This window comes from Nannobrachium achirus (genome assembly GCF_963921795.1).
Source record: "Nannobrachium achirus genome assembly, chromosome: 8".
NCBI lineage: Eukaryota > Metazoa > Chordata > Actinopteri > Myctophiformes > Myctophidae > Nannobrachium > Nannobrachium achirus.
In genome coordinates, this window is record NC_137817.1 from 38158430 (window position 1) to 38182174 (window position 23745).

At 42.8% G+C, this 23745-nt stretch overlaps 1 protein-coding gene across 15 annotated transcripts in view; it reads right to left on the minus strand.

Moving 5' to 3' along the window:
• Window positions 1–1322: 1322 nt before the first annotated feature.
• Window positions 1323–23745, minus strand: part of LOC308289316 (RNA-binding protein Musashi homolog 2) — a 421115-nt gene continuing 398692 nt past the window's right edge. For 7 of the 15 annotated variants that reach the window (XM_080730990.1, XM_080730985.1, XM_080730984.1 and 4 more), the window contains exons 12-14: window positions 13802–14017; window positions 7716–7870; window positions 1323–2561 (exon numbers count right to left, since the gene is read on the minus strand). In XM_080730990.1, coding sequence (XP_080587116.1) covers window positions 2493–2561; window positions 7716–7870; window positions 13802–14017 — 440 coding nt within the window. In that variant the 3' untranslated portion in view covers window positions 1323–2492. Of the gene's footprint in view, window positions 2562–4285; window positions 4363–7715; window positions 7871–13801; window positions 14018–23745 lie in introns of all 15 variants that reach the window. The other 8 variants (XM_080730977.1, XM_080730987.1, XM_080730982.1 and 5 more) reach the window with 3 other exon arrangements.

The window sequence follows — 23745 nt, forward strand, 5'->3', positions numbered from 1 at the left end:
TGAAGTCCCCATTTTTAAAAACGATCCAGCATTCATCTTCACACTGTTTTGTAAAACAAATTTGTAAAACGTCTGTTATCAGCACAGAGGGAGAAAAAAATAAGTTTAAAAAGAGAAAAAAAAAAAGGATATACATTTATCAATTCATAAACCATTGAAACGATTTCTCTGTTTTTAACAAAATCCTATTTACATGAAATGATTATGGGTAACATTCCTCTCTTCCTTAATTTCTCTGTTTCGTTTTTGTGTCATACCGGTATGTACGCTGTATGCCAATTTTTCTGAATCAGTAAACTAGAACATACCGTATACAGAATGTCCCAACATGTTACAATTACCCTAACCGGAGTTGGGTTGAAAAAAACTCATTCTAACATTAACAATCCTTCATATCTCTGAGACTAATCAAATGGCCGACTAATGTGCAAAGAGAACCTGGTCTCGACCTTACACAGCAAATCTGCAATGTTAGTTTAAGTTAGTTAGTGTAAAATTGGCCCATTACCGCCCATCTAAAAATGGCCTCCACTATACCTCATTTCATTTCACTCTTATGTTGCAAGCCAAGGTTGTCTTTAAAGCCAGGTTAGCTGTGGTTGATATATATCATCTTGTAGTTCTGTTAACTACATTAGCTACCACAAGATAATTTCTCTGAATATATACATTTTCTTCTCACCATACTGGACATTATATAACAAGGCCTTTTCATACGGCATTGAAACATTCACTGTTATTGTTGTCAGTTGAAATTGTCTGTAAGGGTCAATTTCTTCACTCTCTGAGTTACACTAACAGTGCGGATCATACTGTGTGCTGCTAATCACAGTGCAACAACTTTTGCTTTCATAATCCATTCATATTTTCATTAAATGTTTCAGTTTCAAATAAATTAACCTATCTGGTCATCTTTTACAAGACAAAACGCACAGGGTTGAGGTAATGAGAGACACTTGTTTTTGTCAGGCTTCTGAAAAAGACAACGAGCTATCTGACTTGAAATATTGCCTTTCACGTGAACACAGAGAAGCAGTGGCAAACCAAAGACAATCAGTGTGTCAAACAAATCCTTTTGAAAACATGGGCGTCAGTATGAAATCACCATCAATATGAAACATCCGGACAAAGCTCATCTGTTCTAGTATTTAAAATAAAACGTATAAGTGTGCTTTGGATCCTGTCGTTTATTTGTTTTTATGCTATTGACCTCCAAAGTCGCAGCGAGAAAGAGAGAGATTTCGAGTCTTTCAGTTTGTGTGTCGAGGGTTGTTGAGCAGAGGTCATCTCTGGGAGATGTTTTTCTTTTGTGTGCGTGCGTGTGTGTGTGTGTGTGTGTGTGTGTGTGTGTGTGTGTGTGTGTGTGTGTGTGTGTGTGTGTGTGTGTGTGTGACAACGTCCAGTGTTGTTTTTTTTTTACCTCGTGTCATCTTTTTGAAGCTGTGCACATCGGAGCTCACCATGTAGACACAAATATGCTGGTAGGACATTAGCCACAGTAGGAAAGCCAACAGTATTTACAGAGCAAAGCCAACAGTGTTCTCCAAGGATCCTCTCGTCCTCAACTGGGGGTTTCTCATGGCCTTTGTGCTATGGATGGGAATTCTTTATAGGACTTACGTAGCACTGTTGATGTCCTCCCACGTGTTCATCCTTTCTTCAGGAACCATCGCAGAAAATATGGTTCTCTCTCTGACTCTCTCTCTCTCAAAACCATTATATATGCAGTGACTGGAATATTATTTACAGTTATATTATTTTTTCTTTTTTAAAATTTGAATTCACATAGTATTAAAAGGAAACTTTTTTCTTTTCTTTTTCTCCTGACAACAAAACATTTATAAAAAAGGACTGTGAAAATATTGTAGTCCTCTTATTGCCAAAAATAGGTAAGTATGGTGACAACATTACGAGGAACAAAAGAGCTACTAAGATTTATTAGTTTACCTTCTGTTTTGAAACCGCAAACCAATGTCGTCTCTCTCTGAGTAACATTGGTTTGAATCAGATGTCTTGTGTGTGTGTGCAGACTGACACCTGACAATCTTTCAATCACCAAGGATAAAAATATATATATATCCACACACAGTGTCTGGAAAGACACAAAAGAACAAAATAACAGCTTACATATATATTTTTTTCTCATGTTAGGATCGAAAATACACATAAAATGATCAGAAAATCTTTCATGGTTCATTTTTAAAAACCAAAAAAGAAAAATAATAGACAAAGAAAAAACAAAAAAACAAAGGCCATTCAAATAAGAATAAGATCATCAATAAAGTTGGGCTGGGTGAACAAAAACAAAGACAAACATCATGAAACCTTACACAATGATACTGGGCTACAGTCATATATCAAGGTTCTCAAAGCCAGGTTGGGGTTTATAGTACAGCAGATCGTAGTTTCATTTTTTTTCTGAGATGATTTTTTTAAAACTTTTTTTGTTTTAGTTTTTTAGCTTTTCTTTCTCTCTCTCCGGCCTTCGTTGCTCATCTGGTGCCACCTCCGCTCTCGGTCACTGTGTGGATGCTGTAGTGATTGGCGTTCGATGGCATCACCTGTTACACAGAAGCAGTTTAGAGACTCCGGCCTGTCCTTCCCCCAGGCCTCCTGAAATACTCTGCTGGTATTAGGCAGCACTAGACGGACACACAGCCCACAGTCAGTCAACACCTTGAAAGCTCACCCTTTGCTGGAGCCACTGTGTCCCAAAAACCTTCAGCTCTCTGCTCAGTGTGGATGACATTTATCAATTGCTCTTCGTAAAAATGATTAAAATATCACAAATCAGCCCCAATATATATATATACTGTATATATATAGGCTATCTGAAGTCAGTTTGGACAAGTGATCTCACTGTGAGACAGAGAGCTAAAACCTTGGCATACAGGGATTCCCACATGAGCTTGATCCTCAAGTGCCAATATTTTTTTTTTCATGTGCCATAATCCTCTTGCAATTTTTTAATTTTTTGTGTGAACTAAACGATTTAATTCCTTTTCATTTCCGCACTGACCGTAATCCCCTGCATTGCTTAACCTTTTTATTTGTAGATATTGGAATTTGGATTTATGGGTGAGGGCTTGCTACAAAGGACTGTAAACATATCAACGAACAAATGTAATTTAATTTTTGAGCTTTGAGCTGGCAAAGAGGCGAATGGCACAGTCTTGACAGCAATGTATGTACTGTGAAGTTAGCACAAGGGGGCAACACCTTGGGGCTAAGGGCAGCAAGCGTTAGCACGGCCACGTTAGTACAGTACCTAAGGCCAGATTTATACCTAGTTGTGTAAGCTTGTAGATCTGATATTTTTGGTGCAAGACCCTGCACACAACCAAGTATAAATCGTGGGTAACATGCAAAGGGACTAAGTGTGTGGACAGATTGGCTGTTATCTGGTTGATGATATGTGGGGTTAATATTGAACTGAGTCTACACGCAAAGAGATGCCTTCTCCCATGCCTTGCCAGGTGCCTTCACTCTGTGGCTCAATACATTGATGTGTTATCCAGGATGCAAACAAAGAATGTGACCGTCAGGGTGAGTATTCTTGTCTCTTAATGGACTGTGTGGTTGGTCTGAGGAGCAGAATAGCTGTACTGTGACAGCTGTTTCAGGGCAGAAAAAGCCATGTATATTGTCACATGATACAAAGTAATCATGTGAATCACGTGCTATTTGACATGAAGCATTATTACTAAATGAGGTAATTTATTTAAAATGAAGCACATCTTTTGGCCGGAATAGTACAACCGCTTGATGAATGCATTGAGGCAACCATCCCTATGCATGTTTATGCATAATGAGACAAGATGAACTCCACACACTAACTGGATGGCAATAAAGAGGAAGCAGGGGAGACGGGCAGAGTTTATGTTAAACCCAGTTCCATCTAGAGTCTACAGGAAGCGTGTTACACAACACATGCACACGAAAGAGATGAGTTAAAATACAGCCTTTCCAATGACAGAACAATGCTTTAGGGAACACTACACACTCATTTTGAGTATCGTTTATGATGGGAAAACAACTTTTTAAACACTTTTCAAAGGGCTCCACAGGGACATTCTCTTTCTTTCTTTCTTGATGTTGTCTACAGCAATATTGGCAGAAGCCCTGTGGAAAGCGATGGCATGCATTCCAGGGGACGGTAATCCACGATATATAACAGAAACAAATCAAGGAGGAAATGAAAAAAGGGGAAATGAGACGAGTCAAAAAGGAAACAATAGATGTTTTAGGGAAAGACTGGGATATCATAAAAAAAATCATGTAATACCTCCAATGAGATGGCAACCAGCCACCTGTTAGCTTTCAATGGTATCCATTTGTAAAAGCTGTCGCGATCAACGGACCCTAAAAGTGTACAATTAGTACCTGTGTCAGTATGCATTTCTTAGGAAAGGGCAAAAAAAGGAGCCTATTACTGGTGAGTACTCTATTTATTATTCATAAGATGAACTGCCAGCATGAATGAAAATTCATCTCTCTCATTTCCGGTAACCTGGTTCGTTGTAGCAACAGGGACCACATTTAGAACCCAATTTGGCTCCATAATTTGGATTTTGGTGAAGGTCTAATAGAAAGGTGGGTCTCTGCCTTGCAGTAAAGTGCAAATTAATGTTACCCAAATACACACTGCTAAGACACCTGCAGACAGAATGCAGAGACAGATCAAAATGTACCTCTCTGCTTAACTGTTAAGGATGGAGCAGTAGTTTTCATTTTGAAGGAGAACACTTTAGTTCTACGGTCAACATCAGGATATTTCTGTGAATTTGCCCTGCATTGTTTTGACAACTCAAGTTACATTATGCCGTTAGTTTAGTAGTCACAGTTGACAGGGCCAAATACATCCAAATACGTCTATCTTCTTACAGGGCTTATCACATTCATGCTAACACATATTAATCAAATCATCAGGAATCACAAAACATGCAAAACAATTCGGTAATTATGCAATGGTGCGTAAACAGCGTGAAAATGATCCAAATCATGTCACCCTCTCCCAACCTATATCCAGTATTAAAGCTTAACTGTGAAATTGAACCATGCTGCGCTAGGTGTCTGGAAATACAGCAAGGATTATGTCTCCTCCAATTCAAGTCAATTGACAAAGATTACCACAGTGCTAAGATGCTTTAGGGGAACATGTACCAAGATGATTCACACACAGATGAGCCTCGTTTTGAAGCTGATGTCAGCAAAGTCGTATAACTGTTCATGACCAAGCAGAAAGACACAGACGGCCATTTATTTATTTATTTTTTAAACTCATGTCCCTATTTTGGCAAACGTTTGAACGTCTTCTGCTCTTTTTTACTAAGTATACAGGGATAAATGTCTCTCCCTCCTGGCTCCCAAGCTGAGAATGACTTTCTTCTGACATCTGAAGACTCCACCTCATCCCCTAGCACTCATTATTTCTTTGTATCTATGGTATAATGTGTTGTACTTGTTTATACTGTACATGTGTTAATATAATAATAATAATAGTTACCTACTCCTCCCGCGAGGGAAATTCAGATATTTGCAGCCCAACCCAGCTGCTTTTTTTCAGCTTAACCCAGCTGAACCCAGTGCTGCCCACAAGGAGCGCGTGTTGTGTTATGTAATCCCGATGCATGTTGTGTTACTTGACCACAGATGTTGTACCTGCTATCCTAGTTACAAATGTACCACAGTAGCACTCTATACTCGACCAATTACCCTGTTGCTGGTTAACTAGGGTACATGCTGCTTACTCGGATCTTGTACTAGTAAGGCATCTGCTAAATGTCTAAATTGGAGGCAAATAGTTCCTAATATGTGAGCCAGACAAAACTATATGGTATATGTTGATCACCTAAGCCCTACTAAAACTATTGTTTGAATAGAAAATCAAGGATAAAAGGAGACTTTTTTTCAAAGTCAAACTTTTTTTTTCTTTTTGGTCTGCAATCTCTTAGGAATAACCTCTCACAAAAATAAATTGTATTCCAGCTCATTTGTGAATATGCTGCAGTACAATGTCGTGCTAAAACAGTCACCAGAACCAAACACAGAGGAGGACGTTAACGCTGCAATGTAGGTTGGTGCTGCCAGATATAGAAAGTGGCCAAATATTTCACACTGTGGACTGTGGAGTGTTTTTGTTGCCTCTCATCGTTCAAACTCAGAGCCATGATTACCCTGCTCACATTTCATTTTAAAGAGGTTCAAACGGTCTTTCGACATCAAGTGGAAGGTGACATATTGATTACAAATGATACATCATGAATGTCCCCATTGCCATGACAGTACAGGGGCTACTTAGCCGTGTCATTCCACAGCACAGCTACTCTCCACAGTCAAGGAATGCACAGGAGAATTCAGAGCAGCAGAAGGCATTCAGGGAGTCTGAGAACTCAAATAGCAGGAGGCTCGACGCACAAAAGACCTTGTTGAGCTTTCGGATCCTCTAGTGTTGGGATATTTGGCCACAAGATCAAACGGGTAAAGTTGAATCAGGACTATAGTTAACTATCGGCTTATTATGAATCAGCGATGATTTTTGGCTTCCTGGTCTTCACCTGCATGCCTGACATCTGCTGGCCCGGCTTCAAAGAGCATAAAGAAATCCCCTCTAACAGCACTTTGTGCAAGGTTTGTTATGGACTGTTTGATTGGAAACGACACACGGTTGGGGCTTTCAAGTGATTCCAGCTGGAAAAGGTTAAAACTCAAAATATTGACATTCTACAGCATCAGAAAAAGCAGGAAATACACATTCCGGGAACAACGGAGAGGCCCATTATTCGTCTGGGCCATTTTTGACCTTCTGCTTGGCACACGAACAGAAGCGACACATCAGAGAGGTGATGACACCCCATGCAAGTTCACAGTTTGTCACAGGACAGCGGGGAGGGAGGATGCGTGAAAGAGACGATGGAGAAAACGTTGGCAAGTGAAAACAACAGGACTAAGGCACCTGTCTATAAGCGCGTCAAACTTTTTAAACAAAAGCTATTTCAATAAAATGTGGTGTTGTTCTTTGCTGAAAGAAAATGTAAGCAAAGCAGTGTTTTGGTTCAAATATTCCTAAAATGCGGGCAGCAGTGAAAGTGATTGCACGGGTCGTGTTAAATTGGATATTGATTCGAGTGCTGAGCAGAGTTTAAGTAAAAAATTAGCTCTTTTAAATGTCTGGCCAACAGATTGAAGCTGCCACTTAAAACGAAGCTACTTAATGTGCAGTCCTTGACAAGCAAAAATCATGATCTGCTATGAAAAGTGTCTGCTTTTTATTCCAATCTCTTCAGTGGCTTTCAAGCGTTTTGTGCCTAAGGCACAGCATTATTCATAACGAAAATAGCAGATCTACAAGCTGAGAACATACAACTGTTGTACTGTAGATAGCCACATTTTTTTTAAATGTGTGATTTTCTGCCCATAATGAGGTTGAAAGTGGTTAAAATCCGTGTATTTCTTTAGGGTACAGGATTTGCCTTTCTATTGGGAAATGTGTGCACACAAAAGTACTGATATAGTAAATAAAAAAATAATGTGTTGTCAAGGCACACGGTTTAGGAACCACTGCCTTAGGTTACAGTATACCATTTCCTATCCTTTACAAACAGTTGGATTGTGGGTGACTTCAGGGAGTGATTAGGATTTAATAGTAGACGGTGACAATGATGACGATGATAACGATGACAGCGGGCGATGAAGTGTATGTGTAGTGTACTCACGGCGATGCTGTGGCCAAAGCCGGAGCCGGGCTGGGGGCTGGCGGCGCTGATGTAGTTTCCCACGCCAGAGTCCTGGCTGGCATTTCCGTAGAGGTCGGCTACTGGGCCGGGACTGTTGGCGCCAGGGAAGGCTCCGGGCCGGGCCGGGTTGTTGCCTGTTGGGTGGAAGCCAGGGGGTGGGAGGGATGGGGCAGAACTGGGTTAGGACAGCAGGGCAACTCCACACCGCTTGGCACCCACAGATAAAATCAGAGTATACGTGCTGCACATGCAGGGACGGCTCCAAGCAATCTGAACCCCATCTTCAGTGTGACTTTGACCGGGTGGGACGTTGTGCTTGCAGGAATAAATGTAATACTACCAGTAAGACTCCCCGTCAGGTCGCATACACAAACTTTAGAAGGCAATGGTAGCCAATCAGGAGGGAATATGGGAAATGGGACAGATCCATGTTCATGACATGACTTTACAGATACTGTGTAACCCTTTGCGTGATTTTAGGGCAAAATCTATGTGTTTTGCAAGAATCGGCCTCATGGTGGCGCTAGAAGAGGGCCATGTGAGAAATGAAGGGTGGAGGTTGTGGTTTGGCAACCAAGGAGTGTGTGTGCAAAGTTTGGCAAGGATAGGGGCAACGGTGGCGGAGATATGAGTAGGGCAAAAGTTAAGTGACAGCTCTACTTTAAAAAAGAAAAAAAACTTTTTTAGTTTTTTTGAATAACGATTTCCTGCTTAAACCCCTGGTCACCATGACATACAGTAGGGCCAGAACTAGAGACCATACATGCCCAGGATAGACGCTCACAGAGTGAGACAGACAAAGACCAAAGAGTGACAGGCTTCACGTCAATTGAGTTCATTAATTAATTGGCTAGTGTAGAGCGTGGGTATGCCTTTGGGATCGTGGTTGTGCCATTTAGGATGCTCATGCATGAACTGTTAACACATGACACCTGACAGTATGAACACTTTTAAAAAAGGGAGCATTCGCATTCCATGCAAAACACAACGGGCAACTAAGACATCGCTTTGAATGCAGCGCTGCAGAAAATAAGTAAACTTCAAAAGAGATGTACAGTATCTACCCCCCCCCCCCCCCCCCCCCCACCCCACCCCCCCACAAAAGTAGTGAAAACAGCCGATCTACAAGCACACAACGCCTCGCACCGCGAGGCGTTGTGTGCTTGTAGATCTGCTGTTTTCACTACTTTTGTGCGACGGCCTTGTATGATGAAGCAGGGCTTTACTTTGCGAAATAAAGTACACATTTGAAACTTGGAGATACGAGGTTTCCACCCGACATGACGATATGTACAGTAAGACTTGAGCTTGTCTCTGCTTGCTGGTCATGTCAAAACAAGCTGCCTGTCCTCTCTCTCTCTTCGTCCTTCACTTCACTCATCCTTCCTTCCTCTCTTCCTCCCAAGCGTGTTTCTCTCAAGGTCCACAGATAATATGACTGTTAGACGCTTCATGAACGCCTGGCGGAAAATGCATGGGGGATTTTTTTGACACAACACCCCTCGTCTAATCAACACCTGTCGCTATAGGAGAGCCTCAAACAAACCCCCATCCCGGCCGACCGCCCGCCACCACAACCACAACCACCCCCTCCCCCACCACCACCCACTCCACTCCACTCCATTTCCATTTTCCAACCTCCTTTAAATATATGATGGTGATTATCTTCTCCTTAGTGCCGGGGGTGTCGGACCCAGCCTGCTGCCTGACAGGCAGGAAATTACACGGGGTGTCCTGGGTAATGCGCGCTAAAAGACTGGAGGGTTGAGTCACATTCCACCGAGAGGGAAGGAGCGATATTAAAGAGCAGAGAAGAGGAGATGGAGACCAACCGACCGCCTACACTACATTTCCATGCCGAGGAAGTCAAGTCAGAGAGAGAGAGGGAGAGAGAGAGAGAGAGAGAGAGAGACTGTGAGGGAGAAAGAAAATATGCCTGCACTTATTGGCCAAAATTGAGGTAGAGAGGAGAGCTGACACTGCTGAGAGTTGAGTCTGCAAGAGCAAACTTGATGAGACGACCTTGCCAGTGTACTTAGCTGGTGGAACTGAGTGTCTGCGGAAAGAGAGAGGGAGCGAGACAGAGAGAGAGAGAGAGAGAGAGAGAGAGAGAGAGAGAGAGAGAGAGAGAGAGAGAGAGAGAGACTGCTTGCTTCTGAAAACTGGAGCACTGGTGTCTGGTTGGAAATCCCTGACCAATAACTCTGGCAATTAAGCAATACAAGGATAAGAAAGGAAGAAGAGAGACTGCAAAAGACAATGAGAGTGAAAGTGTACGCAGAGAGAGAGAGAGAGACAGAGAGACAGACAGAGAGACAGAGAGACAGACAGAGAGACAGACAGAGAGACAGAGCGAGACCAAGGTTGTATGAGTGCAGCGGCATTTTCTTGTCCGCTTGTGCCACAGTTGCCCTCAGCTCCAGTTGACCCTCACTGCATGGCTGACAAATAATAAATACATTAAAATGGGGAAAAAAGGAAAACAACAACAACAACACAGGATGGCATTAAATTAAATCAAAACCCCAGGACACCGTGAACCTCCACCTGCCCCCCTGCAACGCTACAGACTGCTCGTTTTTCTCCCACTGAGTGCCATTCGGTGACACAGCCATTAATAAAAAAAGGAATATTAAATCAGGTTGGAAGCAACAGCCAGAAGCTTCTCTTGTTGGTGGTGAGACACACTTCACCAGAAAGGAGCTCTGTTATTGGTGAGAACAGGAACACTTACTGGTGGCTAAGGCTAATGAAAGGCAGAGACAGTCTTCCTCAGTCGGTGGATTTAACTGCTAACTACTATATATGATGGCAATGGTGGGGGGTTTACTAAGCCATCTAAATCCTGTTTGAGGGTAAATCATAAAAGTAGGCCTTTGGTGGTTGTGTCTGTTGAAAGAAGGTGCTCCCTGTTATCTATTTAACTACGTACAACAAGGGTCTTCAAAAGGGGGTCCGGGACCCCCTAAGGGGTCCTCAGAGTTACAACAGGAGGGCCTCCAAATTTTTGTGTGATATAAACTTTCTTTTCACCTTTTTATATTAACCACTTGAGCCCTAGTGTCTATATTCTGAGAACTTCAGCCAAAAATAGCAGATCTACAAGCTCACAACCCCTCGCAGCGCGAGGCGTTGAGAGCTTGAAGATCGGCTATTTTCGGCAAATAGGTTAGGAGTAAAAGAGGTAAAAAAGAGCAGACCAAGTACAGAGTGAAAGGTCAAGTTTACAAAATATCGACGAGGTTAAATGTCTGAAAATACACATTAACATGAATCCAACATAGACTGATGACAGTGCTGTCAAAAAAGTCTATGAACCTATCTACGTATGAAATCGAGGAAAATCTGCATCACACATTTTATACAATATGTAGTGGGGGTCCCTGCTTCATCTCTCGCTCAGCTAAGGGGTCCTTAGCCTGGAAACGTTGAAGACCCCTGACGTGTACAACAACAAAAAACTATCTCCCCACCCCCCTTTGTACACTGTAACTAAATTCTACTGATGATATATACAGTACTGTGTGTGCACACAGTTCCGAGCTCTGCACATTGCGTTGAGCTTGACAGAAATGTCCTAGATTGCCTGAAACTACAGGCCAAACTCCAGTCTCATTTCCAGTAATCTTATATAATGACAGCACTAGTTAGCATCAGGCATTGTGATCAGCCGTAATTGTGCGCCCTGGCCTTATCGGGCCACTGCCATGATAATAAGCCTGCTTCAAACCATTACAGGTCCTCTCCACGGTTCAGACGGCAGGCACCATTCATTCTCAGCAGCGTAGGATAATCATTTTACAAAAATGAAATTACTATAATCAGCTTGGCATTTTTCTTTTTTTTTTTGCTGTTCAAAGTGTCCTGCTGTGTCCTCTTGTCTACACGCAGGATGTCAACCCGACCTAAACGTGAGGTGGTGTGCAGGGGCGTCACAAGGGGGGGAAAAGTGGGACTGAGTTACTAGGGCCCAAGGTGGAGGGGTATTCATCATTTTATACTTTAGCTATTGAAAAATAGTGAGCTTGTATATCTGCTATTTTTGAAAAGTTGTGAAAATGTGTGCAAATCTTTGAATATATGTATTTTTTAAGTGAACATTTGTAACTCAATTTTGCTTCTGGGGGGTCCCTGGAACTAAATATTTTGAGATGGGGGTCCGTGGCCACATACATGTCAATTTGGGGATCCTTCACATGAAAAAGGTTTGAGCACCACTGACATAAAAACAGGTTTTTCCCAAAAAAATTGAAAGATTTAGAAGACATTTATAGAATCGGGTCAAAAATATTCAAAGACTTGCACAAATTGATTTATCAAAAATAGCAGATCTACTAGCTCACAGTGAGCTTGTATATCTTCTATTTTTCAACAGTTAAAGCACAAAATAATAATGCGTAATAATGCGTTCCCAGTCTAAATGGGTTAAACCCCCTCCCTCTAAGAAGAACATTCATGGGGAGCCCCGCAGTGAACCCTTGTACGCAGGGCCCAGAACGTGGTGCGACACCCCTGCGTGGTGGTGGAGATGTGGGAGTCGCTTCATCATCCAGCCCTTTTCCAGGCCTTGGCTGAGATCAAACGGGTCTGCTGGAGGCATCGGAGGCTGGTCAGATATTGTTTTGTTCTGTTTCACTGAACTGCCTCAGTCCTACACATACAGCATTCTGCCTGAGGGAGGGAGCCGGCTTTTTTTGTTGTTGTTGTTGTTGTTGTTGTTGTTTTTTTCTGCTTTCTCTTTTCTTCCCTGGCATTTCAGGTTGTTTTGTTGAGAACGAAAAATTTGCATTTGCATTAAAAGCGGTGCCAGGGCCACTTGAGTGGGAAGAAGCAACATGGCTACTGTGATCATGCTGAGTCGAAAGAGGTGAAACACACACCTGTAGTGATGAGGTGCCAACCAGCAAAAAACAAGCATCAAAATATTGAAGTAGATGCACACTCGCAATCGTTTTGTTGAGACATTAAAACGGTGTAACAATGCAGACAGAGAAACTACAACCGGTTTCCACAATCAGACAATAACAAGGCAGATGTAGCAGATGAGACTGCTACATCTCAAGTATGTCAGTCATCACAACACAAAGCAAGATACCCTGCTTTCTGCCGCTACTTCATGCAAAACAGTCAGCCGTGTGGAATTTCTCAGACTTGGGCGCCATGCATGGGTTTTAAAGAGTGCGTTAAACATGTTAAAGACAGACACGGAATCCACTCAAGATCCATTCGTGCGGATCACAGCTGCATGTGAACAATGGAGCGGGTCGAGGGCGGTGCATCCCGTTAATACAGCCGCCGACATCCAAGGTTGTCATGCAAGGAGGCAAGAGACTCGCCAGGGGATGTCGATGATGCCAAAACGCCCTGGGCATGACAACTGACGTGATAAAATAACAGATATAAAATACAGGAGTCTGAAAAAGGCAGCGCTGTGAAAAAGCATGCATCACATTCCAGGCAAGACGCCAGCGCTGCCACACAGTGCACACTGTCTGCTCTATTATCACAACCCCCCACCCATTCTATCTCTCTGTTCTCTCCCTCTCTCGCTCGCTCAATGACCTGCCCATGAGTCTGTTGCTCTAAATCAGTGGTTCCCAAACTTTTTTAACTCGAGACCCAAAGGAGAAATTAGACGTTTGCCCGGGACCCAAACTAGTGAAAATAGCAGATCTACAAGCACACGATGAGTCACGAAGCTCGTCGAAGCTTGTGAGCTTGTAGATCGGCTATTTTCACTACTAGTAAATTATTATTATTATTAACTCATGGAATTTCTTAAATTTGTTTGTTTGTTCTAAAATGGATACAATTCTTTTTGAGGGAGGGGAAAATCTTTTTAAATGCATATATATTTATGTAGGAAAAGAGTTTTTTTACTCGGGTCGTGACCCATAATAAATGTGTCCGTGACCCACAAAACGGGTCCCGACCCACTGATTGGGAAACAGTGCTCTAAGATGAACGGCATTCACCGAGGGGAGGAGGAGGTGCATAGTGGAATGCATATAGGAGGAGGAGGAGGAGGTGGAGGAGGAGGAGGAGACGTGGAGAGAGGTACACACCTGGGCTCTTAAAGGGGTCCGGGCTGTGCAGGTGGTGCTGGAGGGAGGTGGGTGAGGTGCAGGCCGAGCTGGCATGCTCACTGGGCAGCATCTGAGCAGCGGCCTGGTGGGGCGGCCCCAGGGAGCCATAGTCCGCAAGGGAGTAGGAGGGGGGTCCTCCTCCCCGCACGTCACCGCCGGCCCCCACCGCGGAATAGAACCCATAATCGGGGAACCCTGGGAGAACAGGGGGGGGGGGGGGGGAGGTTGGGGGGGGGGGGGGGGGGGGTTGAGGTGTGTGTGGATAGGGGATAGGGAGGGAGGGGGTGGTAGGGAGGGAGGGGGTGGTAGGGAGGGAGGGAGGGGGAGGAAGGCGGGGGAGGCGGAGGTGGACTCCATCATTGTGTGGGACAACTTGAACACATTCATGACTTTTTTTGATTGATTGATTGATTGATTGATTGATTCCACTTCTCATTGGCTGAGAGGTAGATTTGGATCGCTGCGCTGCCTTCTGCAATGTCATACCCGATACCCCACACAGCCCTGCGAGTCCCACTGATGCTGTCCCTTACAGTCATCTCTGTCGCAGTAGTAATGGGCAAAACCAATGGAAAATGCAACACACACACACAGATAGATTCAGTGTTAGATGTGTACTGTATGTGTAGCGCACAAAGTGGATGGCAAAAAAAAAGAAAAAAAAAAAGAAGATACATACCGGTATACAGAAATGCATTAACTGTTCAAATAATATGCCACCAAGGACTACACTGCACAAATGATTTCATAGTGCTCATGAACAATTAAGACAGAAAATGATACGCAAATCAGCTCATATATTAGTTTTCATTCTTTTGGAAACAACTTGACTAGACTGTAAAGTACTGTAACCGCTTTGGAGAGAAAAAATATTACGCAGAGACCCTCTTCCTAAAATAAAATGAAGGAGAAGTGATTAAGAACGATCAATAATTTATGTCTGGATGTGCTCATAAATCAATGAGATTAGGCCAGAAATTTCTCATTAATTTTAGATTTGACACCGGCAAGATCGCAAGATGTGACAGGAGGAGGAATGCATTGGAACAGGGTTCCCATTAACGGGCCCTCTGCTCAGGCTTTGTGTCGCTCATCCTTTATTTAATTTCAATGGCCCGAAAGCAGTGCTTTCTCCACACACAGAGGATGTGCTCTTTTAGCTGGAATAGCAAACACAGACACCGCACGGCATTCTCTGCTTCTCAAAATCACCGCATCAACCACACATTATTATTGCCAGTGACCTTTGCGGCCACGAAAGCTCTGGAAATCAAAAGTTTCGCTTGGATCAGATTCATTAAAAAGCGGAGCAACGCCAAAAACTGGGCCAGTGCCCCGAGCCATCTGTTGCACAGAACCACAACTTGTTTCCTCACACTATGTTCTGGGCACTTCTCGCTTCCAGCTCTTCTGGGATCAGTATGGTCTGACTCTGCAGCAGTGGTGTATACTCACATTTCTTACCTAAGTAAAAGTATATCGATACAGCAATATAAAAATACTCTGCTACAAGTAAAAAGTATTGTATTCAAAATGTAGGCCTATACTGGAGGAAATCGCTGGAGTATTGGTACAAATCTTTTGAAAATAGCAGATCTACAAGTTCACAATGTGTCGCCATTGCTACGCATTGTGAACTTGCAACTTGCGAACTTGAAACGTATAAAGGGCTGAAGTGGTTACTGTTTTGTAATACTAATCAAAATCTACAAAGTAACTATAGTAACTAACATTTCCAGTAAAAGTACAATATTTGCCTCTGAGATGTAATGGAGCAAAGGTAAAAGTATTTGAAATTGGAAATACTCAAGTAAAGCACAACTCAATTGTACTGTACTACTTGAGTACATGTACTTAATTACTTTACACCTCTGGTCTGCAGTATATCACTGGTAGTGATGTGAGACAAGAAAACCCAACAAATTAATGGTAATCACTGGCAAAAGAAAAAACAACAACAACAACAATGGAATACAGTATGTTTGCCAGACTCCTGTAATAGATGCAATAGTAGAGGAATACTTTCACTGATTCATATTTGAAATAGATTTCAGCCAACAGTGGTTGGTGGTTAGCCTGGTAAACCATCCGGGTCGCGTGGATTCACATTATCATGTGTATTGCGCTCAGGCACTTTGATTGACAGACGCTGACTGGCACTGACGATACATGATAATGTGAATTCACGTAACCGGGATGGTTTACCAGGCTACTTGGTGGTAACAATGTTGAGAATGTCTGTTATACTGTAAACTGCTTGAATATTATACAAAGTAAATATCTATAAGATTGAATAACTTTACAGTAGATAATAACACTAAACATATAATTCTCCAGAGTCATATACGCTATAAACATGCTACAGGGGAAAATAAATTAGCTTCTCAAATGATCCACATTTATTTATATTATTTAAAAAATAAATCTAAAATTCCTGAAATAGTAGATCTCCAAGAAGCTCACAATACATTTGAATGCATTGTGTTTGATCTTGTAGATCAGCTACTTTCGCTATTCGTTGTACGATATAGTATATATTTACGTATCTCTTCCCTCACTCTTTCACTCTATATCGTCTTTCTGAATCGTGAAACTGAATCGCCATCATGGAACTTCAGTTGGCAAGTCATAATCAAAAGCTCAACACCAAAGTAATGCCTAAATTTAATCTTTGCTGGAAAAAAAAACACGTTAGGCGAGTTGACACTTTTGTCATTTCCAAATCTGTCATTTTCATCGCACAGCATGTCTCACAACACGTTTCCTGGTGATGTATAAATTAGGCAACAACATATGTGATGTATAAATTAGTCATACAACATATTAAGACAACATGCTGTAATAAAGCAAGTGAATGGAGGAAGGGGTTGGTGAATGAATGAATGAATGAATGAATGAATGAATGAATGGTCAAATTAGTAAATAACTGAAGACTGAACCTCCAGCAGCGATGCTTGATTTAATAACTAGAAAAATGCAATTCAAAGCAAGTGTGGTTGCTGTGAGGTGAATTTAGCAAATTAATTTCGTCTTACCATTTGAATTTTCCCAATTCAAGTCAATGGGGAAAATTACTTCACTAAATAAAGTAATGGCCATATATGGAGATCCCTGATGTCATCAATACTAAGCCCATATACAGTATAGACATACTGAGTCAGTCTCATGTGGTATATGATGTCAGACATCTATGACGTCAGCCATCTCCATATTTGGGAAAAGTTAAAATTTTAATTAAAGTCAATGGAGAAAATTAATTTACAAATACATTTATATAAATGAAACTATACCGGTATAACGTATCTCTTAGCAAAATGCAGGCATGCGTGTCCCGATGAAGCCGGTCAATTTGACATAATTATGGCCCAGCCCAAGTGCGTGACACCAAAACTGTAGCGGAGTAGCGTGGTAAAAAAATGTTTTACTTAGGAGACGATGGAAATGGAATAAAGTACTTTAGTCTGGTTGCCTTAGAGGGGCAACCACACTAAATAATCAGTAACAAACTCTCAAATACCTGGAACGCGCCTGAGTCGCGCTAGATTTTAACCACTTATCTTATGCTTTAACTTTAGAAAAATAGCAGATATACAAGCTCACAGCGCGGCACCGAGTGCTGCACTGCGAGCTTGTAGATCTGCTATTTTTTGAAAAATCGTGAAAATGTCATTGCAAGTCTTTGAATATCTTTGACCCGATCTTTGACCTGACTTCTAAATCCTTCTTCTAAATCACGCTGTTCTCAAACTTTTTCATGTCAAGGACCCCCAAAATTACAGCTATTTGGCTACGGACCCCCCATCTCAAAATATGTTGTTCCAGGGACCACCCAGAAGCAAATATTTGAGCTACAAATGTTCGCTTTTAAATAGATATATTCAAAGACTTGCAAAAAAAATACATGATTTTTCAAAAATAGCAGATCTACAAGCTCGCAGTGAGCAGTGAGCTTGTATATCTGCTATTTTTCAATAGTTAAAGCAGTCAATAATCCTAGGCCTAAATGGGTTAATCAATAAGTAATAGAAATAAGTATGGTGGCAATAGTGAAAAAGTAAGCATAACACAATAACGTATGTACACGGTCACAAAGGTCAGAGCAGAAAGTATGTACTGTAGATTGTTAATACATTGGTCATAGTACGGTGCTCGAAGGTGCTGTGTGCATCTGACTTCTAAGTGTTATCCATGTGTGTACGTGTGCACTACGCAGCTTGTGTGTGTAAATATCTATTCCCATGCGCGTCTATATATGTACATTTATATTGTGTGCTTGTGTTTGAACGTCATGTGCCACAGTGCCAGTGTGCGTGGTGTGTGTTCTACACATAGGCTTTTTGCAGCATGAAGGTGTGACATTGCGTGACACCCATGTGCAACTTGGGTGTCACGGTTTTAATGCACGTTGAGTTCCATAGACTGGGGGTACGATGTGACAGATGGGACAGTGTACTTGTTGAGAAGAAAATAGCAGCTTCAAATAAACGTGTGGAAAAAAGGACATCAAGAGTTGGAGACTGGAGAGGACTCATACCCCCCCCCCCCCCCAACACACACACACACACACACACACACACACACACACACACACACACACACACACACACACACACACACACACACACACACACACACACACACACACACACACACACACACACACACGTCTTTTAGATGAGAGGGGGGATGCCCAGTCAAGCATTAAATCTTTAATAGTTTCAGGAAGGAGGCAAAACACGCGTGCGTGCGCGAGCACACACACACACACACACACACACACACACACGTGTGCGCGCACACACACACACACACACACACACACACACACACACACACACACACACACACACACACACACACACACACACACACACACACACACACACACACACACACACACACACACACACACACACACAACACACACACACACACACACACACACATACACACACACACTTAGGTTTAATCCATTTTTGATGTGCTGGCTAATAGCCGGGTGTCCTTGAGGTTCAAAGTGATTTCGGAGCTCCCTGCTAATTAGACGGAGCCAGGCGTCCTGTTCTGTTCTGCTCCCTCTCATCTCTCTAATTAGATCTTTAACAACAAACAAACCAAGACCTTTACCGAGGCCTCCGTCTCCTCCTGCAGTTAAAACAGCAGCGGCGCTGCTACAGTACGGGAGGAGAGAGCTGATCACACCTACAGTGTGTTTAGCACGGGCAGACACATGATGTGCACACACAAACCAGTGGTGGAAAAAAGTACTCACATGTTTGACTTAAAGGTGATACACCATGAAATTTCACTTTTCCTATTTTAAAACCTTCAAACCTTTTGAAAAACGTTTTTGGGACATAAACAATATGACATAAATACTTTTTAAATGCATGGTGTATCACCTTTAAGAAAAAGTATCAATACTGCAAAATACGTATATAAGTAAAAGTAACAAAAAAAGTCCAGAATTCAAAATGTACTTGAGTAAAATTATGAAAGCATTGGCATCAAAATGTACTTAAAGTACCAAAAGTAAAAGTACAAAATGTTTGAATATAGCAGATCTACAAGCTCACAACGCGTCGTGATGCGACGCATTGTGAGCTTGTCGGCTATTTTCAAATAGCCAAGGTATAAAACTGGGCTAATGTGGTTTATGTATGTTTTATAATGTTATAATGTATACCTGCAAAGTACCTAGTAACTAAAGTTTTCAAATAAATGTATTGGAGTAAAAGTACAATATTTGCACCTGTTTGTTTAGACTTACTGTTTTCTTTTTTGTTTTTCTTTACATATCTACTGCATAGTACTGTGTTCTATTTGTCTGTCATTCAATGTTATATGAGATACTTCAATGGTTTCCAGTGGAAATAAGCTTAGTCTTTTCATGGATCTCCTTTTAGTAGACCTTGTACCAGTGAACTGTACCGTCATGAAACTGTACCTTTTCCTATGCAAACTTCTAATAAAGTCTTCAATCAATCAATCAATCAATCAGATGTAGGTGAGTAGAAGTAAAACTATTGGAAATAGTAAAGTACAGTACAAAGGTAAAGTACAGATAGCTCAAAAGTGTCCTTAAGTTCATTACTTAAGTAAATCTACTTAAGTAATGTAAAGTTACTTTATACCACTGGCACACACAAACGTGCAATCATACTCACACATAAACACGCACGCACGCACGCACGCACGCACGCACGCACGCACGCACGCACGCACGCACGCACAGTCCGTGGCCACCTGTTGTCTAACAGTCATGGCTTGATTTTTACTTGGTCGTGCACTAGTGTCTACAAGGTCACACAAGGCGTTGCAGCACAGCACCGGTGCACAACAAATCTAGCTTTATCTAACAACACACAGGTAAAAAGCACTGGTATTTACACTGCCAGATCACCGATAGTGAGACCACCAGCTACCAAAAAAACACATCCAATAAAACTGCTGTTGAAAAGCGTCCATTTACGAATTACGCAGACACTGAGAGCAGCCATCTGGAGGAAGAGAGCAGGCCTCTTGATTATCGCGCAAGTTAATTTTCTCTCAGCTGCTATGCAGATGATTCAGCGGCGGGGCACACGGGAGAAAGTGAAAAATGTGAGCTGAATTAAAAATCAAGGGTTCTGACACATCAAAGACGGTTGCCACAGTAGTAGTGGGACTGTGATGTTCTGACCGCGTCTGCTCTGCTGTGATGGGGGACAGGGCCGCGCCTTTGATGTCTTGTCAATGTTACACATCATACTTACACTTCATTACAACACTCCATTACGCCACATCTGACTCCTGATAGCTGCCTGCACTCATCACTCACGCTTTGTTAAAGGCGGCTTGGATTCAAATGATTGTTTTGGTTAATGTTCGAAGCACATATCTGTTCCTCGATAATGTTCATTTGATGACGCTGAGGAGCATTATAATACTACTGCATCATTTTACTTCATTGTCGCTATAATTGTGTTATAGAGACACACTGGATCATCTTTTCTCGCGTTTCTCCAGCACCTCTTGCTCTAATCTATACGCTCGACTCAAAACAAATTCTGATCTAAAAATATTATCAAATATTTTTACTCACAGCTGATAGCTGTGAGTAAATCTCACTTGATTCCATTTCACAATACATAAGAGCAGGGCCAAACCAACATGTGTGGTCCAAATATTTTAACCGATGGTACGTTATTTTAATCACGTCACTGCGCGTGCAATGAGCACTGCACCAATGTGTGTGGTCAAGCAACAGACCCAGTCACCCAGCATGCACTTCCCCTTTTAAGTTCACTCTCCAACCATAATAGGACTTTCTGTTCTGTTCTGGGCTGAACATAAAAAAGGAGGAATTCTGACCTGAATGTATTGCATTTTAGAATCTGCTCTGTCTCCTCTGAAAACAGTGCTGGACGATGTGATCCAGAAGTGATACAATAATATCTATGGAATATATTTGTCACATTGTCTCCTCTAAACTTTCAACCATACTGTGGTATGTACAGTATGTCTTTCTTCAGGAAATACACAGTCATCCAGGATGCAGGAGATTGCATTTAATTATCCTCTCTAAAACCAAAAGATACAGAATACTGAAGAAAACTAAAATAAAAATGTGACGTTGCAATACAGATTCATTTTTAAATGTAACTTAATTTATCCTATTAGAGAACTCGGCAGAGACACACACCCTCGATCTCCCCCCTCCCACTCCTACTCTCCTGTGACGCCATTCGCCTCGTCCCCAAACGTCCCTCTCCTCCATCCATCCCCCCATCGTGATGGAGTGTTCTCCATCACGTGCAGGGGCGTCACAAGGGGGAGGAAAGTGGGACTGAGTTACTAGGGCCCAAGGTGGAGGGGCCCTAGTAACTTTAGCTATTGAAAAATAGCAGATATACAAGCTCACAGCGCGGCACCGAGTGCCGCGCTGCAAGCTTGTATATCTGCTATTTTTGAAAAGTCGTGAAAATGTGTGCAAATCTTTGAATATATGTATTTTTTAAGCGAACATTTGTAACTCAAGTTTTGCTTCTGGGGGGTCCCTGGAACTAGATATTTTGAGATGGGGGTCCGTGGCCAAATACATATTATTTTGGGGGTCCTTCACGTGAAAAGGTTTGAGCACCACTGACATGGAAACATAGGTTTCTTGCACACATTTTCACAATTTTTCAAAAATAGCAGATCTACAAGCTCGCAGCACGGCACTCGGTGCCGCGCTGTGAGCTTGTATATCTGCTATTTTTCAATAGTTAACTTTCATGGGGGGCCCACAGTGAATCCTTGTACCCAGGGCCCAAGGAACTTGGTGTGACGCCCCTGATCACGTGCATCAGAGCTTTCCCTGCGCTCCCTCTGCGCCTCCACCAGACGCGGCAGAGAACTTGACACGGGAGGAGCGCTGCACAGTCTGTCGCTGGCATGGACAGACAGATGTGTCTTTTTTTTGGGGCGGGGAGGGGGAGGGGGATGGGAACATCTGCATACCCCCCCCCCCCCCCCCCCCCCACTGCCGGTCCCCTGCCTCCGCTGCCCTCCGTGACCCCTGTGCGCGGCTGGGGGTTGGGTACAGCTGACACCCGGCGCAGTGGGCGCGCTGAGGGGCTGTCAGCGCCCACCGTTAGAGACCCATCTGGGGGTGTCACGACCCACTGGGAGGATGAAAGAGGAGCCACACACACACACACACACACACACACACACACACACACACACACACACACACACACACACACACACACACACACACACACACACACACACAGACGCACGCACAGATGCACGCACAGCGGCAGACATGCATAAGCATTAACACGCACACACACACACACACAATACTGTAAACAGATATACACACACACTATAAATGGACACACATGCCCGTGCTCATGCGCACACACACAAACACACACACACACACACACACACACACACACACACACACACACACACACACACACACACACACACACACACACACACACACACACACACACACACACAGACAGACGTCCTTGCCATTACAAATAGGCTAATACTCGGCAACGAGCATCATCAAGGGCTGAGGGGAACGAGACAAACAGATTAATAAATCGTGTTTTATCTGTGGTTAGGAAACATATTGAGGAGATTTGTTGCTGCTGGGCCTCTGAAAGAGGAGAAATAGGCTTCCATTAGGCTTTTCATTGATACTTTACATCTGGCCCCGTACAAGATAAAGATAACTGTGTGTGAACTTGTGTGAACAACAGAAGCAGACGTAATCTCACACGTATCTGCATGGAAATAAAGTGCAGCATGCTAGTCTAGGAAGAGTCAATCATCCATGGACTGTTTGCAACACCACATCATGGATTGTTTGCCATTCTTGGACCAAAAAAGTGCTCATGGTCTGGTACTGACTCATTGCAGGGTATGCAAGGCATAGTGCGGGGCCTTAACACATTCCCCGCCATTTAACAATACCTTCGTACTCTATGGTGCCTCTGGTCTCCATAGACTTCCATGTAATTCATAGTGCACGGATCATGCACACCCATGCCTAGATAATGCACCACGTGTGTCCACATTGCTCACAGCTTTCAAACAAAAAAATCCGAATGGAAATCCGTTCAGGCATTCATCTACTATTACATTTTTCTTAGAGCCGCATCCCACTTCCACGCCCATTTCGCCTCCACTTCAACTCATAGCTAGAGCAGATGTCGGTAGAGCAGATGTCGGTAGAGTGTATAAAACCGCCCATAACTCTATCATTGGCCCCCCGTTGCCATGGTGACCGCCGTCCATTGGCTCGTATTCCCAGCTATGGGACCGGCGGATCCAATTTCAACCGAGGGGGGCGTAGCCAGAACACACACACACACACACACACACACACACACACACACACACACACACACACACACACAAAAATAGCTAATAGT